This window comes from Callorhinus ursinus, unplaced genomic scaffold (assembly GCF_003265705.2).
Source record: "Callorhinus ursinus isolate GAN/ISIS: 27379988/994484 unplaced genomic scaffold, GSC_fseal_2.0 scaffold74, whole genome shotgun sequence".
Classification (NCBI taxonomy): domain Eukaryota; kingdom Metazoa; phylum Chordata; class Mammalia; order Carnivora; family Otariidae; genus Callorhinus; species Callorhinus ursinus.
The window spans coordinates 3,855,373-3,872,061 of record NW_027397136.1 but is presented as its reverse complement, the minus strand read 5'-3'; the positions used below and the strand labels follow the sequence as shown (position 1 = coordinate 3,872,061).

The following is a 16,689-nucleotide window of genomic DNA, read 5'->3' as shown; positions in this document are numbered from 1 at the left end:
GGGATTATGGTGGAAGGCTGAAGTCATGGAGGGGCAGCCAAGAGGAGACTTGGCTACTTGAAGCCATGCATAGGATTGTCCCCAATGCATTCCCTATTACAGACAGACCTAGCACACACTCATCTGCCTATTCTCTCACCAGGAGCCACTGAAGGAAAAGAAGTGACACGCTGCTATGAAATCGGTTCTGGAGTGAAGAGTGGGGAGACCACTCACAACTCTACCCTCTTCCCAGACAACACAGGGACCCCAGAATGCTAGTAATCTTGTCGAAAGGACCCAAAGGCTCAGGAATCAGAACTACCCAGAGCAGTACTAATCCACCCCATGTCTTAGCCTCCCTACAGATCATAGAATTTTAGAGCCAAAAGAGACTTGACAGCAGACATGCATGCTTTCAATACCCTCCTTATTCTAGCATCTATAACTCTTTAATTTTCGAACTTTGGATTTGAATTAGTTTTGTATTGGTCTCATCTCTTCTGTGAGCCTGGACACTCCATGATGGCAGGGTCAATGTCTGATTCATCTTTTCTTTTTTTTTTTAAGATTTTATTTATTTATTTGAGGTGGGGGAGGGGCAGAGGGAGAGAGAGAATCTCAGGCAGACTCCCCTCTGAGTGTGGAGCCGGATGTGAGGCTTGATCTCATGACCCTGAGATCATGACCTAAGCCAAAACCAGATGCTTAACAGACTGAGCTGCCCAGGCACCCTCTGATTCATCCATTTTTATATGTTTTAAAATTCACCATATATACTTAACAAAGCTTAAAGATAATATCTTTATCCTCCACCCAAACAATATAAGGACCACAGAATGCTTTAATTCCGGGGTGCCTGGGTGGCTTAATCCATTGAGTGTCCAACTCTTGGTTTCAGCTCCAGTCATGCTCTCGGCATCGTGGGATCATGTCCTGTGTCTGGCTCCATGCTCAGTGGGGAGTCTGCGTGAGATTCTCTCTCTCTCCCTCTCCCCCTGTTCTTCCCCCCACCACTCGCATGCTCTCTCTCTCTTTAAGATAAATAAATCTTCTAAAAAAAGAATGATTTGGGGCACCTGGGTGGCTCTGTCGTTAAGTGTCTGCCTTAGGCTCAGGTCAAGATCCCAGGGTCCTGGGATCAAGCCCCACATCGGGCTCCCTGCTCAGCGGGAAGCCTGCTTCTCCCTCTCCTGCTCCCCCTGCTTGTGTTCCCTCTCGCTGTGTCTCTCTCTGTCAAATAAATAAATAAATTCTTTTTTTTAAAAAAAAGAATGATTTAACTATGATGATATCCTCCCATATTATAGATTAACATTGTCTAAGACTTTAGTTCCACAGTCTTTTAAAATCCCTGGATTTGGTCTTTATGTCATCATTACCAGCATCATTGTTGTTATTGTTTTGTACAGTCAATACTTCCTTCTATTTATAAATGTGGACAAATGTCCTTGCCTTCCTTTTCTTCTCACAGCTCTCTCGTCCCTTCTGGATATATATTTTTTCTTCTTCCTTTGTGTTTTCTTCCTCAAGGGTCTGTTAATAGGAAACACTCTCAGTCTTTGTCTGGAAATGTCTTTATTTTGCCTCACATGTGTCTTTAGCTTTAAGTAGTTTAGAAGGTGTTGGCATGGATTACTTTGGGTTTAGCCTGGTTGGGATTCTCTGAGTTTCTTGAAATTTCTGTTTATGTCTTTTGCCAGACTTGGAAAGTTTTCAGCCATTATTTCTTCCAAGTTTTTTCAGCACTATACTTTCTCCTCTCCTTTTAAGAATCTGATGGCACAAATATTTGGGCTTTTTGTTATTGTCCTATAGGTCCCAAGATTTTGTTCATTTTCAATCACTTTTTCTTTTTTTGTTCAGACTGGATACTTTTTATTGCTCTGTCTTCAAGTTCACTGATTCTTTCCTCTGACATCTGTTTTGTCAATGAATGTACCCAGTCTTGTATTTCTCAGTTCTCAAGTTTCTTTTTGGTATGTTGTTTCTTTGCTGAAAATTTTTATTCCTGTATTTATTTCAAGAGTGTTCATTGTTGTTTTTTTGAGCATTTTGTATAATAACTGCTTTGGGTCTTTGCATGCTGAGTAATTTTGTATTGTATCATGGACGTTATGAATATTAAGTTATATGACTCTGGATGCCACTTAAATCCTATGGAGAATGTTGATATTATTGTGTTAGCAGAAATTGACCTGTTTAACTTCAGGCTGCAAATTCTGACTAGCCTTCTGTGTGTGGGGGCTGTGATCAATGCCAGTTTTGAATTCATAGCCCTTGCTATTCTGAGTTTATGCCACCCACCCATGCCAGCCTGGGATCTGAACCATTGTCTTTCCTGTAGTTCAGTTTTCAAAGTCTACAGTATGTGGTTTAGGGTCAGATCTATGCATGGAGTGAGCACAGGAGTTCATAAACAACTTTATAGGGTCACTTTCCCTAGCTCCTCCCTCTCTGTGACTTCCCTGGTTTTACAGTTCTTTGGGGTTCCCTTTTTCCAGTTGTCTTACAAAAAAGCTGGTGCTTTAGTTACTCTGCGATGTCAGGCACTTTTGTGACTGTGCCCACAACTGGGCCAAGTGACATGAGGGCAGAGGAAATAAAGCAATGGGAGTTTGTCCATCCTCTTGGGCCCCAGCTCCTTCAAATGAAGAGTGAGGTTCCCCTCCCTTAGAGTTTTAGCTCCTATAGACTCCCATGGGGCTTGTTTTGGAACTGTGATGTGAGAGAATAGAAGGAAGAAAAAAGAAATGAGGGATTTCCCCCACTCTCTTTGAGCATTTTGATTCCCCTTTCTGGCTCTTTGAGCATCAGGTAGAAGGCTTCTCTTAGAGCTGTCTGTCTGTCCATGATGCTTGCTTCTCAGCTTCTGGTTGCCTTGTGAAGCAGGCTAGGGAGACCAGCAGGTATGAAGAGATGTGACCCTAGGTTATTGAGACCAGTGGCATCTGCCTGACCGCACAGTAGCTAGAGGGTCAGCAACCTTTTCATCTTTGGCCTCTGGAGATCTTACTTTTTTAAAGCTCAGCTATGCATTAAAGAAAAGTATTTTGTATATTTTATCTAGCATTTAAAGGTATTTATAGTGGGAAAGTTGTCAGGTTATCTCTTCTTCCATATTGCTAGAATGAAAAGTTGACTTATGGTCTAATCAAGAAATAGTAAATTGTCATCATCTACACAATGACAACCTGGCAGAATGAAAAGAACACTGACCCAAAGGCCATAGGATCTGGGTTCCCAGTGCTGCTTTACCACTCACCTACTCATAGGAACTTACTTAGGCAAAGCTCAGTAGTTTTATCATTTGTAAAATATTATTCTATTATTTTGCTGGTGTATCCTCTTTTCTCTCTTCTCTCTGTTCTATTCTTTGGAATTTCTTTTGATTTATTCTCTGTGTTTCTTAATTTTTGTTTTTTATTTCCCACCTCTTTGTCTACCTTGGAAGAATTTCTGGGCTGATTCTCCTCTTACTTTAGCTGCGGTTATTCTGCTATTCAACCCACCTATTGAATTTTTATTTAATTTTTTTGTTTTTTTTATGAAGCAGGTCCTCTTTATTTTTTTCTTCTGGTTGATGGTGTGATATCTGAATAGCTATTACATTATTCTATAGGCCCACTGCCTTACCTTTGCCTCTATTTATTTGTTTGCCTATTTATTTAGAATTTCAAAGTTTGGATTTCCAAGCACTTTAAAAATGTCCTCAATAATTTGTTTTACATAGTCTTCCTGAGGATTCGATATATTTTCTCTAAAGTTTTGTTTTGATTATATTGTTAATTGTGGCCTTGGATATTGCAGAGTTTTGTTTGTTTGTTTGTTTCTCTTATGGTGCTGATTTTCCTAAATGTTTGGTGAGTCTTGGCAGTGAGTTCCGGAAATTTTGCACTACTGACTCTTGGCCGGCCCTCTGTGAAAGTAATACCTATTACTGCAGTCAGACTTCAGTAACTGTGGGGCAGCAGCCAGAGATACATGGTCCATCAGATGTGCCAATAGCCAGTCTTTTGACTATAAGGCTCCCTGCTCTTCCTGGGTATTGCCAGACACCCAGGGCACCATCCTATCTCTCTGGTCTATAGAGCACACTCCCTGCTCTTTTGGGGTGGTATGTTCCCTTGCTGCTTGCTAGTTAGTAAGGAGGATATTGGGAGGGCAGGGTGCAAGGAGGAGGTGGAAGGAGATTGTATGCCTGAACGTTAGCCTTCCAAATGACTACCATGTCTGTTGCCCAGCATCCCCTTCTGCTCCCTGTATTCACAGCTGTTTAGCTTGGAGCATTCCCAGAACACCCCTACCTCCTCCAGCAGTCTGTTTTTGCCCACTCTTTAGGCTGTGGTTTCAACATCAATTCCAGTCCTGTCTGCCGTTTGTCTTTCAGGGATACTCTAGTTCTCTATGGGGGGATCCCATCAACTATTTCAGATTCATAATGGATTTTAAAAAACTATATCTCTACTATTTCTTTCAGGAATTTGGGGCAGGAAGGGATAACTGAAGTAATAGTCATTGATCTTGAGCTGATCTGCCTGTGATACTTTTGAATTAATGTACTAACATTGAATCATTTCTCTGTTTGGTTATTATGTTCACTGGGCAAAAAATAATAATGTGTACATCCAATTTGTTAAAATGTCTGCTTCCCAAATCCTACAAGTGCCGGGACTATGTGTTTGTCCCACCCTGTCTCTATTATTTGGCACTATGTCAGCTCATGATAGCTACTCAGTAAATGTTTGTTAAAATAATATATAATATACTCTTGAAGTGTATAATTTAGCTGTTTATGATCATTGTTAATTAATACAAACCAATATAGATTTTGCGATTTTATTCACAGCATAACTAGGATAACTATATGTGTTTTTAAAATACATACATATATTTTAAAGCTAATCCTTAGGAGAGAATTAAGTTACAAGCTGTAGATATGGTCCAGGGCAGATCTGAAACTATGGTCTTGGTTTCCCTAGCTCTGTGCCTTTACAAAGGGACTTATTAGCTCTGCAGCTCTAAAGAGAATTACTCAGATACATAAACCATGATGTCTTTGCATTATGTAACATAATGCCACCAGTGTACTTTGGATATGGAAGTGAGGTGTGGGAGTATGGAAACCAGGCCAGCCAGGGCGAGAGTGGAACCACAGCCGCCTTAGCTCCATTTTGCTCTGTATGGCAGGAGAGGGACCAGGTGAAGATCTCGGCCACCTCTGCCCTGGGCTACATGTTGCATCAAGTTGACAAAATCAAGCCTGGACTCTCCACCCGAAGAGACATCTACACTTTTCTAGTCCCACTGCTGCTTAGCATTCAGGATAACAACACCGAGGTAGTCAAGGTACTGGTGATCTCTGTCCTGCCAAGCTCAGCCTGATTCATCCCTCTTTCTGCTAGAGCATAGCCTTTGGCTCTTTTTCATGAGCCCAGCCTTGGCTGTACATTTTATATCCACCTCTTTGGTGTCATCCTCCAGGCTGGCTCTGAGCACTTTTACCCTCTTTTGGGTGCCATTGATCTTATCCTGATATGGTCCTGCTCCCTGAAGCTATTTATGTCCCATGTCATGAACAAGGTCCCATATTTCACCTGGTCCCAGCTACGTACCCTCAACCAAGCCCCTTGGGGGCTAGCTTCGTGGTCTTGCACTTAGCCTCCTGGCCTGGCTCTGTAGAGCTGTAGGAGTGAGGCTTTGGGAATTCCCTTCTCTCCATCCTGTAGGCCTGGGGAGGGGCCCTGACTGAGTGGACCAATGTGATTGGCTGGTCATCACTCACACAGATATTCCAGCATACCACCCTCAGCAATCACATCCAGGTATTGGAAGAAACGTGCAAGTACCTGGTGAGTGAGAGTCCCTGAGAAGCCAGGCCACAATACTCATGTTAGGGACTCAAAGGCAGGCTGAGAGGCTAAATAGGGGAAGGCTGACAGAAGATACATTCCTTCTACTCCTTAATTCTCATTCTCTATTATCAGCAAACTCTGAGAATGCACGTTTGGGATGTCAGTCCCTCATTCTTCATATCTGGTTCTCTTAGCAGTATCCCAGTTTCTGCTTTCAGAGGCAAGGAAGGTCATGTGAGGGTAGTAGATGGCAATGGGACAGAGGTTTTCTGGTTACAGCTGGTAGAAAAAGATGTAGGCAGGAATCATCCGGTTTTTGGTCATGATGTTAAGGTCCTACTTCCTACGAAGTTGAGAACAGGGCAGATCAGGAATCCTTGTGGAAAAGTAAATATTTAAGGGCTAAGCAAGTAGGTTAGGAACCAACATTAGTAATTTTAATACAATGGATTTTGATGCTTATTATCTTCCATAGGTAGAGCACTTTACAGTTTACAAAGCACTTCTATATCCATTATCCCACTGGAGCCTTACAATTATGTGAAAGAGGTTGGGCAGGTTTTATTTCAACTGTTACAAAGGAGAAAAGTGAGGCTAGTGTCAGGGCCAGGATTCAATCCTGGGTCTCCTGGTTCCGCATCAGTTGTTTCTTCCCTTATGTTGGTATGAAGGAGCAAAATTCTCTCTATGAACTTCCTGCTAAGTCTGCCCTGTTGCTGGGGTGGGGGTGTCTGCAGCTATAAGTTCGAGCACCTTCAGCTGGCTGAAGACAGGACAGTGCTGCTTGTGGATAGGGTGAGAGGGTTAGGAGCGTTCCCAGGGCCCCCCAGCCCCAGCTCTTGGTCAGCACCACCCCTCTTTGGCTTCACAGGTGAGCACAAGCAAAATACAGCTGGTGGGGGACTTACTGTCCCAGAGCTTTGGCTTCCTGAAGAGCCCTCAGTCCTTCCTACGGGCAGCTGCCATCGACTTCACAGGTAAGGTGCTTCCTCCTGGCGACCCCTCCCTCTTCTCTTCAGTAGGGGAGTCCTCCTTGACTTTCGGCAAGGGCTAAGCCAGAACCATGGTCCCGTGAAGCGGGTCACCTCCTTCCCTAGCTCTGATCTGATTAGAGAGGCTGTCCTGTGACCAGGCTCAAAGTCCCTGTTAGAAAAGCGGGAGGGGGAAGAGAAGGCCATGTGCCTTTGCCCTGCCCCACACTGTCTACACTCTGCAGAGTGCAGAAGAGAATCATATTCATTTGAAAGGGGACAAACTCTTCCTTCCACAGGAACCCTGTGGATTTTCAAAAATATTTTTGTTTTAAACTAGAATCGTAGTACAGTATGTGTTAATGTTAGAAAATCTAAAAAAATAGGATTGGCAAAAAAGAAAATACATAATGCCAGAAATTCTAACATTTGGATTTAACCACTGTTGACATTCTAGAATTTTCCCCTAAGAATACACTCACACACACTCACACACACATAGCCATTTTCAAAACATGAAGTTTGGTATACTGTTGTTTTCCCTTGTTGTGTCACAAATACATGCCATTACGTGCCCTTCAGCATTGCTTTTCACCACTGCATAATATTAATTCCATTTATGGGTGGATTTATGGAACTATTTAACCAGTCCATATTTTTGAATACTGAGACTGTGTCATTTTTTTATTTTTAAAGTAGGCCACCTCATCTTTTGTTTTTATAAGCTGGGACACCGTGATTAAATCTCTACATGCCATCATGATTATTTTAAGATAAATTTCTTAGTAAGTAGAATTCCTAGGCCCAAAGGGTATGCAAAATTTTAAGGATTTTGGTGCTTTAACTGTCCTCTAAAAAGTTTGAATCGTGGGGCACCTGTATGGCAGAGTCGGTTGAGCATCCAACTCTTGGTTTCAGCTCAGATCTGATCTCAGGGTCGTGAGATCAAGCCCCACGCCAGGCTCCATGCTCAGCATGGAATCTGCTTGTGTTTCTCTCTCTCTCTCCCTCTGTCCCTCTCCCCTGTGTGCTCTCTCTCTCTCTGAAATAAATAAAATAAATCTTAAAAAAAAAGTTTGAATCGTTTTCCATTGTTACCAGTACTGTATGCAAGTATCCATTTTGCAAATATTTGCCAACTCTGGGTAATATTTTTAAAATCATTACCAATTTGATAGGCGAAAAGAGTTGCTGTTGTTCTGAGGAACATTCTTTTTATCAGAAGTGAGGTGAAATATTCTTTTCCTGTTTATTGGCGATGCATATTTTATTTTTGCAAATTAATTGCCTCATGCCCTTTTCCTACTGTGTGGGAACCCCATGGAGTTTGACACCCTGGGTTCATGTCTTACCTGTCACCTGCCAACAACATTTTTCTGGGTCACTGCTGCTCTGAGGGTTGTTCTTCCACTAGAGCACGGACACGTAGGCTACAAGGCATCTCATAGAAACATTTCTTGCTAGAACTGGTTTTCAAGCTTCCTTGTTTGCTACAGAGGGGGTAAGGGTGGCCCAAAGGTCCAGGAATTCTGGAATGACTTTGCATCTGTCCTATCTTTAGAATTAACGGCCAAGAAGCTAAACAGGAGTCAAATACATGAGGATGATGCGGAGCTGTTACAGAATGGTGAGTCCGAGCCTTGTCCCTGAGCTCTGGGTGACACAAGGCAATGGGGCAAGACAGAAAGCAGGGCGGGGGGGGGGGCACGACTCCTTAAGGACATACTTTGTTATTTCAAATAAAGTATATTTTTACTATTATAAATGTTATATATAAAAGTAGAAAATGGGGCACCTGCTTTGCTCAATAGGAGGAACGTGTGACTCTTGATCTTGGGGTCAAGCCCCATGTTGGGTGTAGAGATCACTTAAAAAAATAAAATCCTGAAAGACTAAATAAGTAAAAGTAGAAAATTGAGCTAAGTAGGAGGAAGAAAACGAGTTATCCATTGTCATGCTAGTTAGGAAAAAACGCAGCTAACAAAAATGTTCTCGTCACTCAACATTCATCATGTGCTGTCGGCTGCTAGCTACAGCAGTATTCAAGGGAGAAACACCCTGTCCCTGAAGAACTTGTAGTTTTGTGTTCTTTTTTATTGTAGTAAAATATTTTAAAATTAATTTATACTTACAGGAGAAATACATGAGTATAGTCTGTTTACAAAAAAATAGAAACATTATTGATAAAGTTTTTGTTTTTAGGGTAAAGTTCCATTCACCCCCAAGTCTGGCTCCTCTCCCCACTTTCCGCTGTCTGTTTGCTGTAGTCCTGTATTCTTTTGCTGTACACATAGAATATATATGTTATATACTACATAATTTATGATATATATCATATAGATAGATATATAGATATATATATGCAACTTGCTTTTTTCCCCACTCAGTATGTTGGTACATACAGATCTGCTACAATCTTATAACCCTTGGTAGATTGTTATTTAAATCATTTCCAATTTTTTGCTATTCAAACAATGCTACCATGAACATTTTTATATTCATCTCTTTGTATATAGGTGTAAGTATTTCTTCAGGCTAGTTACAAGAAAGTAGACTTTTAAAAATTTTTTTATTTAAATACAATTCAATTAATGTACAGTGTCTTATTAGTTTCAGAGGTAGAATGTAGTGATTCATCAGTTGCATATAACACCCAGTGCTCATTACATCACGTGCCCTCCTTAACGTCCATCCCCCAGTTACGCCATCCCCCCACCCCCTCCCCTCCAGCGACCCTCAGTTTGTTTCCTAGAGTTAAGAGTTTCTTACGGTTTGTCTCCCTCTCTGTTTTCGTCTTATTTTATTTTTCCTTCCTTTCCTCTATGTTCATCTGTTTTGTCTCTTAAATTGCACATATGAGTGAAATCATATGGTATTTGTCCAGAAAGTAGACTTTTTTCATACCTATTGAGCTTAACAGGGTTTAAAGTGAAACGACATTTTAACCCTTCCCTCCAGTGTTGACACGAATTCTAATCACCACCCCTCCCACTATATAGACTTTTGTTAGTGATTATTTTCGTTCTCTTTTTTTAACCTAGAATTTAGATACTATGATTATTGTTGTTACTTTATACAAACCGTGTAGGTTTATGTGCAGTGTTACATGCTCCCCATTCCTTGTTATATCCCTGACCATCCTTCATTTTTTTCATCCTGAAGTACACTTTTTAGAAGTTTCTTTAGTGCCAGTGTCTTCATGTTATGCTCTCTTGCTTTTTATTTGTTTGTAATGACTGTTTCTTACCTCCATTCTTGCAAGGTGGCTTTACTAGTGACACAGTCCTTTTTTTTTTTTTTTTAAGAATAATCAGTACACCCATCATAGGACTTGAACCCACAACCCTGAGATCAAGAGTTGCACATTCCCCCTCACTGAGCCAGCCAGGGGCCCCTACTAGTGACACAATTCTAGACCAATAGTTTCCTTCCCAGCACTTCGAAGATGCCATACTATTGTCTTCTGGTTTTCTTTGTTGCTAAAAGAAGCCTGCTGTCATTCTAATTTTCGTTCCATTGCAGGTAATCTAGCCCTTTTCTCTGGCTGTTTTAAGATTTTTCTTTTAGTTTTTAGCATTCTTTAAAAGTCTGGAAAATAGTATAATACCCCCCCACCCCCCAGCTTCAAAAAGTATCGACTCATGGTTATCTTGTTTTCTCTATTTCTCTACCTGCACCCCTCCCTGCAGATTATTCTGAACCAAACCTCAGACTTCATATTATTCATCTATAAATATTTTAGTATATATTTCTAAATGATACTCTTTTTAATATTAAAACATTTAGGTGTGCCTGGCTGGCTTAGTTGGTAGAGCATGCAACTCTTGATCTGGGGATTGTGAGTTTGAGCCCCCATATTAGGTGGTGAGATTACTTAAAAAAAAAAAATGAACTTAAAAAAATTAAATTAAATTAAAACATTAAGAATGTTTTAATAATAGACATGTTTTGGAGTACAATGCAAATTATGCATGAATTTTTAAGATAAAAGAGATTCTAAGTGAGCATCTGTAGACGATATGGGACTTGAGGTAACTCATCCAGACCCCTGAGGTTACCCACTTATTCTCTTCTGCCTCTGAAGTTAGGTGTACTTCAGAGAAGCATTTCCTCATCCTGAACTATAACCCTCCTCATTTTGGAGGCTGGGTCATCTGTCCAAGATCACAGAAGCGAATTACTGGGCTAGCCAAGAGCTCAACTTTCCACTTCGGGGATCTTTGCACTAACTCATGCTCACTCTGTTGTCCTTTAATTTGACCAAAGTCCGAGAAAGAGGGAGTGGGAATCTGGGGTGTGGCAGAAGAAAAGCTGATATTCCCAGTGCATATCAGAAGAGAAATTTTACCTCACCTTCAAAACCCTTTGGTCCCTAAAATAGTCAAACAACCACACCTGTGTTCGCTATAGCAGGTACTTCTGCCCTTGCTCGCAATTAAATGAGTTTCTTAATTATTGAAAACCTACTGGGTACCAGGTACTCTTCTAAGCACTGGGATACTACAGCAAACAAAACTGATGTTGTCTGTTTGCACCCCTCCACCCACCCCCCACCCCCGCCAGCGGAGGAGGGGAGGGGCCATAACCAAGTACATATGTGTGACCAGGCACTATAGAAAAAGTAAGGCAAGACCAGGGGTCAGAGGGTCAGAGGGCAGGGCAGGGGTGCCCCTCTGAGAAGGGGCGCTGGAGCAGAGACCCAGAGGCAGTGACGGCGTGAACCACCTATCTGAAGGAAGAGCATTTGGCATGTTAAGGAAGAACAAGAAGTCATTGTGGTTGGTGTGGAGTGAGCGAAAGGAAGAGCAGGAGATGAGCAGGGAGGAGCGCAGTGTGGCCAGAATCATACTGGGCTTTTCGGCCACGGTGAAGATTGAGGATTTTGCTGTGGGTGGTAGGGGTACTTGGGGAAACACAGCTCATAATTCCTCTAAGGGGGCTGGGAAGGGTTTAGGGTGTCTGTGATAGGTGGTGGGTAGGCGATTCACTCCAGCGCCCAATAGAAATGATGTTTGAATTATTTGTTCTTCACCATCTTCCCTGCCAGTTTGCTTCCTTTGATCGAGAGATAAGATGGAGAGAATGTTGGCTTTTATAGCCCTGCCCCTGGGTGCCAGTGCTTTTGTATAAAAGAATGGGCGTGTATGTCTATGCCCCAGCTGTGCTGTTCGTGCTGTTCTGGTGCTGCACATGCTCATCCTCGGGAACTTGCCCTCTGGTTGGAGCCCACTTCATTTCCTGGCACCTGCTTCAAGCTGATTATTCTGGATATGCTGCCTTTGAAGGAATGGTGGCATCATACTTCAGAGGACATGCCCAGCAGACATCTGGAGATAGACACGTTCTCGTTTCCTGTATGATTTATTACAGCTCTTTATCTTGAGAAGAAAAAGTGGTGAAGTCAATGACTTTTAAGGGTCCTTTCTTCCAAGTCAGTGTGTAACGAAGAGCATGGACTCCAGTGTCAGCCAGCCGGGTCTGAAATACTAGCTCTCTCTGTAATGAGCCATGTGAGCTTGGGCATGTTACTGCCTCTGTGCTTCAGTTTCTTCATCTGTATCATGAGCATAATCGTGCTGACTTTCAACATTGTTTAAGTCTCAGATACAAATGCGTGTAAAGCATGACGCTCTGCTTAGCACAGCGGTGTCCCACAAAACCTTTGTGTTGAGTTGACGCAGGCTTCTAGGCTAAGATGGGGCGAGGTGCCGGCAGTGGCAGGTAAGGAATGTACTTGGACCCCTGGTCAAGGAAGAATGAATTTGTTAGCCGCTGTTGATAGTAGCCGTGCTCTCCCCTGCCCCCCAGGGACTAGGTAGTAGCATCTGTCCCCTTAGGGCTCTAACCCTGGCTTCTGACCCCGACATTTTGTACCTGTGCTGCCGTCTCCTCCTTTTTTACAACTGAAGTCTCTACAGGGTAGTGGACCCCTATCCCCAGCAACTGGAGAATTTCCGCGGAAGGATTCTAGAATGAAAGCCCTAGACTCCTCAGTATACCAGAGAATTCATCTTGCCTTCCTCATCCCACTGCCTACACTACCTACACAGGAGGGACTTTTTCCCAAGGAAAGTAATTCCAGTTAAGTCTACACCCATATCCAGTGCCTAACAAGCCTTGTGGTCAAGAAATGGTTCTTCACAGGATTTACATATTTGCTGTGTAGCTGAAGCCCAGTTCTTTCTCCTGTTCTAAGTATAAATGAGATCAACATGAAGCTGTAGACTTTGATGGGCTTGAAGGCCCTTTTGAGCCAAGATTCTTCCTGTTCTTTTTATCCTTTGGGTGCTAAGCAATTTAGCACCCTCTGTTCCCACCCGAATCTAAGCCCCTGGCCGCCCTGGACTAACTGAACCGCTCTAACAACCCCCACACCTGCTGCTTCTCCATACTTCTCTACACAGCAGCCAGATTCTCTCTGAAACATGTACACTGAATCATGTCACCCCTGGCTTAAAATCCTTCAGTGGCTTTCCACTGCTCTTCCGGTCGAAGCAGACTTCGCTTGGCGAAGTCCCTTACGGTTGGCCCCAAGGCCCTGACTGAGCAGCTTCTGACTCTCTCTCCACCCGGAGCCTATAGTACCTCCCCTCTCACTAGAAGCTACAGGCACACTGGTTACCTTCTACACTGTGAGTAGGTGCCCCCCTCCCTGACCTTTGGGAATGCTTCTGCCCTTGCTCTTCACGTGGCTTCTTGCCTCCTTGCTCACGTGTCACCTTCTCAAAGAGGCATTCCCTGACTGGCCTATCTAAAGAGGTCTTCCCTGGTTATTCACTATCATTACTCTGTTAATTTCCTTCTTTGTATTTCATTTATGTTTCCTTGTTTGTTTTTGTCTTTCCTCCACTAGACCGTTAAGTTCTTGAGGGTGGGGAATCTTTCTTGTTCACCCCTGCATCCCCAGCACCTAGCATAGTGGTCCGTAATAGCTGCCAAATGAATCAGTGGTGATTGTTTCTAACAGTGAAAAACTGCCGACAACCTAATTATTCACTAGTAGAGAGTTCATCAAAGAGATTATGATAGAATCATGTGATCGGATATTACCTTATATAGAAGAATATTTTATGGGATTAAAAAATGTAAGTCTTATTTTTGTGAAAAGAAGTGTCCATATTTGGTATTAAAAAAATACTGCAGGGGCGCCTGGCTAGCTCAGTCAGTAGAGCATGAGACTCTTGATCTCAGGGTCATGAGTTCAAGCCCCACGTGGGGCATAGAGATGACTTAAAAATATATATATACTGCAAGGATAGGTACGGAAATATTAACAGTATTGTCTCAGGGGGGCAGATAAGTCATTTTTCTTTCTTTCCTTTTAGAAAAATGATGTCTGTGTAAACATTTTTCTAGAGTAAAACAGGTATTACTTTTACAGTGACAAAAATTATTCTAAATGAAGTTATATAATAATAACCTGGTGTGTGGGGTGGAAAATAGATTGTCCTTGGAGATCGAGTCTGAGTTGACCTCCTTTCTGGTTTTAGCTATTGGAAGTCTGAGGAACGATCCTGTGGAGTCTATTCAGGCTTTGGTCAATACTCCTCTGAAAAAAATTGATGAATATGTTAACCCCAGGTCTGTCTCTACTTCCAGGATAAGCCACCTGAGCAATAACATCTTCAAAGTCACTGGCATGAAAACCCCAAAAAGAAAGAAGTGACTGTTTAAGAGTGTCAAAGGGGAAAGAGATGATAATGATGACAGTCAGAAAGAGAAAATCTGGATGTGGCTTCAAAGCCCTCTAAATTCATTGTGCAACCGGTACAACAGGAGGGTGAAAAATACTCCACTGATAATAGGCAATTCAGAGAAACAGTCAATACGGTCACAGGTCCCGACATCTGAAAGTCCACCTGTAGAAGCTGGGCCTGCTGCCAAATAAGTTGCTCCTAATTGCTCTGGGACTAAAGCCTTTTCCATTTGTTTGTCCAGATGTCAGTACTTTGCTTCCCAGTAGCTCACCTACCATAGTCCAACTGGATGGGCTACTTTGGATTACACCCAAGGAGGCATTTTTGATCTTAGAGGACACAGTATGTTTCTGGTCCTTTCTCTCCCTAGGGGATTGTTGGCTATCAGCATATGCATTTGTCAATAAAACTTACTTTCTCACCCTAAGACAAGATGACTTTCATCTTAGTTTTGGGGGATTGGGGAGAAACCTGAGTGACAGGGACAGCTCTGGAAGTATCTCCTTCAATCTTCAGGTAAAGTTTCAAATGATAAGAGGGAGGAAGAGTAGGGTGGCAGAACAACGTGGCACCTAGTGTCCAATCAATTGTTTTCACCTCCACACACATTGGATGAAATTCCTACGCCTGACACACTGCAAGGCACATTCAGATTTCAGGTTGGAGAAGAAAGAGGCGGGCTGTGGGTGTAAACGTTGGGGTGGCAACAACTCCAGCCCAATCTCTCTCACTTAAGAAAGAGCATTTGGTGGGATGCCTGGGTGGCTCAGTTGGTTAAGCAACTGCCTTCGGCTCAGGTCATGATCCTGGAGTCCCAGGATCGAGTCCCACATCGGGCTCCCTGCTCAGCAGGGAGTCTGCTTCTCCCTCTGACCCTCTTCCCTCTCATGCTCTCTATCTCTCATTCTCTCTCTCTCAAATAAATAAATAAAATCTTTAAAAAAAAAAAAAAGAAAGAAAGAGCATTTGGATTGTGATGGAGTGACATTCTTGTTGGGATAACTTGGAGTCCATTCTAATTTAAAAAAATTTTTTTAAAGATTTATTTATTTATTTAAGGGGGGAGCAGGGGGAGGGGCCAAAAGAGAGGGAGAGAGAATCCTGAAGCAGACCCCCTGCTGAGCACGGAGCCTGACGCAGGGTTCCATCCCATGACCCCAAGATCATGACCCGAGCTGAAATCAAGAGCCAGATGCTCAACTGACTGAGCCACCCAGGCGCCCTGAGGGCAATAATTTTTTTTTTCAAAGGCCCTGACATTTAGGCTATTGGAACTCAGTTCTGAGAAGTTTGAAAGATGCAGAAAGAGGGGCATCTGGGCAGCTCAGTTGGTTAAACCTCTGACTCTTGATCTCAGCCCAGGTCTTGATCTCAGGGTCATGAGTTCAGGCCCCACGTTGGGTTCCATGCTGGGCATGGAGCCTACTTATAAACAAAAAACAATAGGTTGGGGAAAAAAATAAAGATGTGGAAAGACCAAAGAACTAGTTCCCACTTTGGTCAAATTGATTAATTTGACTTCTTTGAAGTTAACCATGATCAGAATGGTTTTGATTGCTTCTAAATTTTATGAGCTACTTTTTAATTTTATGAACTTTTATATAAAATCCTTCTAAAACTGTTTTCTTCATATTTAAAAATGAGAATTTTTAAACTTACTTTATAGGCTTTATGGAATGAAATGAGATAGCCATGTACTTGGTATAGAAATAAGTGCTTAGGGGCGCCTGGGTGGCTCAGTTGGTTAAGCGACTGCCTTTGGCTCAGGTCATGATCCTAGAGTCCCGGGATCGAGTCCCACGTCGGGCTCCCCCCTCAGCAGGGGGTCTGCTTCTCCCTCTGACCCTCTTCCCTCTCATGCTCTCTGTCTCTCATTCTCTCTCTCTCTCAAATAAATAAATAAAATCTTAAAAAAAAAGAAATAAGTGCTTAATCAATGGCTGTCATTATTACCTGGGTATGATGGTTAATTTTGTGTGTCAGTGGGGTTGGGCCATAGTGCCCACATATTTGGTTAAACTTTATTCTGGATGTTTCTATGAGGTTGCCTTTGGATGAGATTAACATTGCAATTGTAAATAAGTAAATCAGATTGCCCTCTATAATGTGGGTGGGCCTCATCCAATCAGTTGAAGACCTGAATAGAATAAAAAACTGACCTCCTGAGAGCAAGAGGGAATTCTGCCA

The 16,689-nt window shown here is 42.5% G+C and overlaps 1 protein-coding gene across 1 annotated transcript in view; it reads left to right on the top strand.

The window, feature by feature from the left end:
* Positions 1–15,334, top strand: part of LOC141371491 (uncharacterized) — a 45,500-nt gene extending 30,166 nt beyond the window's left edge. The window contains exons 5-9 of the mRNA XM_073886955.1: positions 5,170–5,328; positions 5,709–5,831; positions 6,706–6,811; positions 8,367–8,432; positions 14,405–15,334. Coding sequence (XP_073743056.1) covers positions 5,170–5,328; positions 5,709–5,831; positions 6,706–6,811; positions 8,367–8,432; positions 14,405–14,409 — 459 coding nt within the window. The 3' untranslated portion in view covers positions 14,410–15,334. The remainder of the gene's footprint in view (positions 1–5,169; positions 5,329–5,708; positions 5,832–6,705; positions 6,812–8,366; positions 8,433–14,404) is intronic.
* The last annotated feature ends 1,355 nt before the right edge of the window (positions 15,335–16,689 follow it).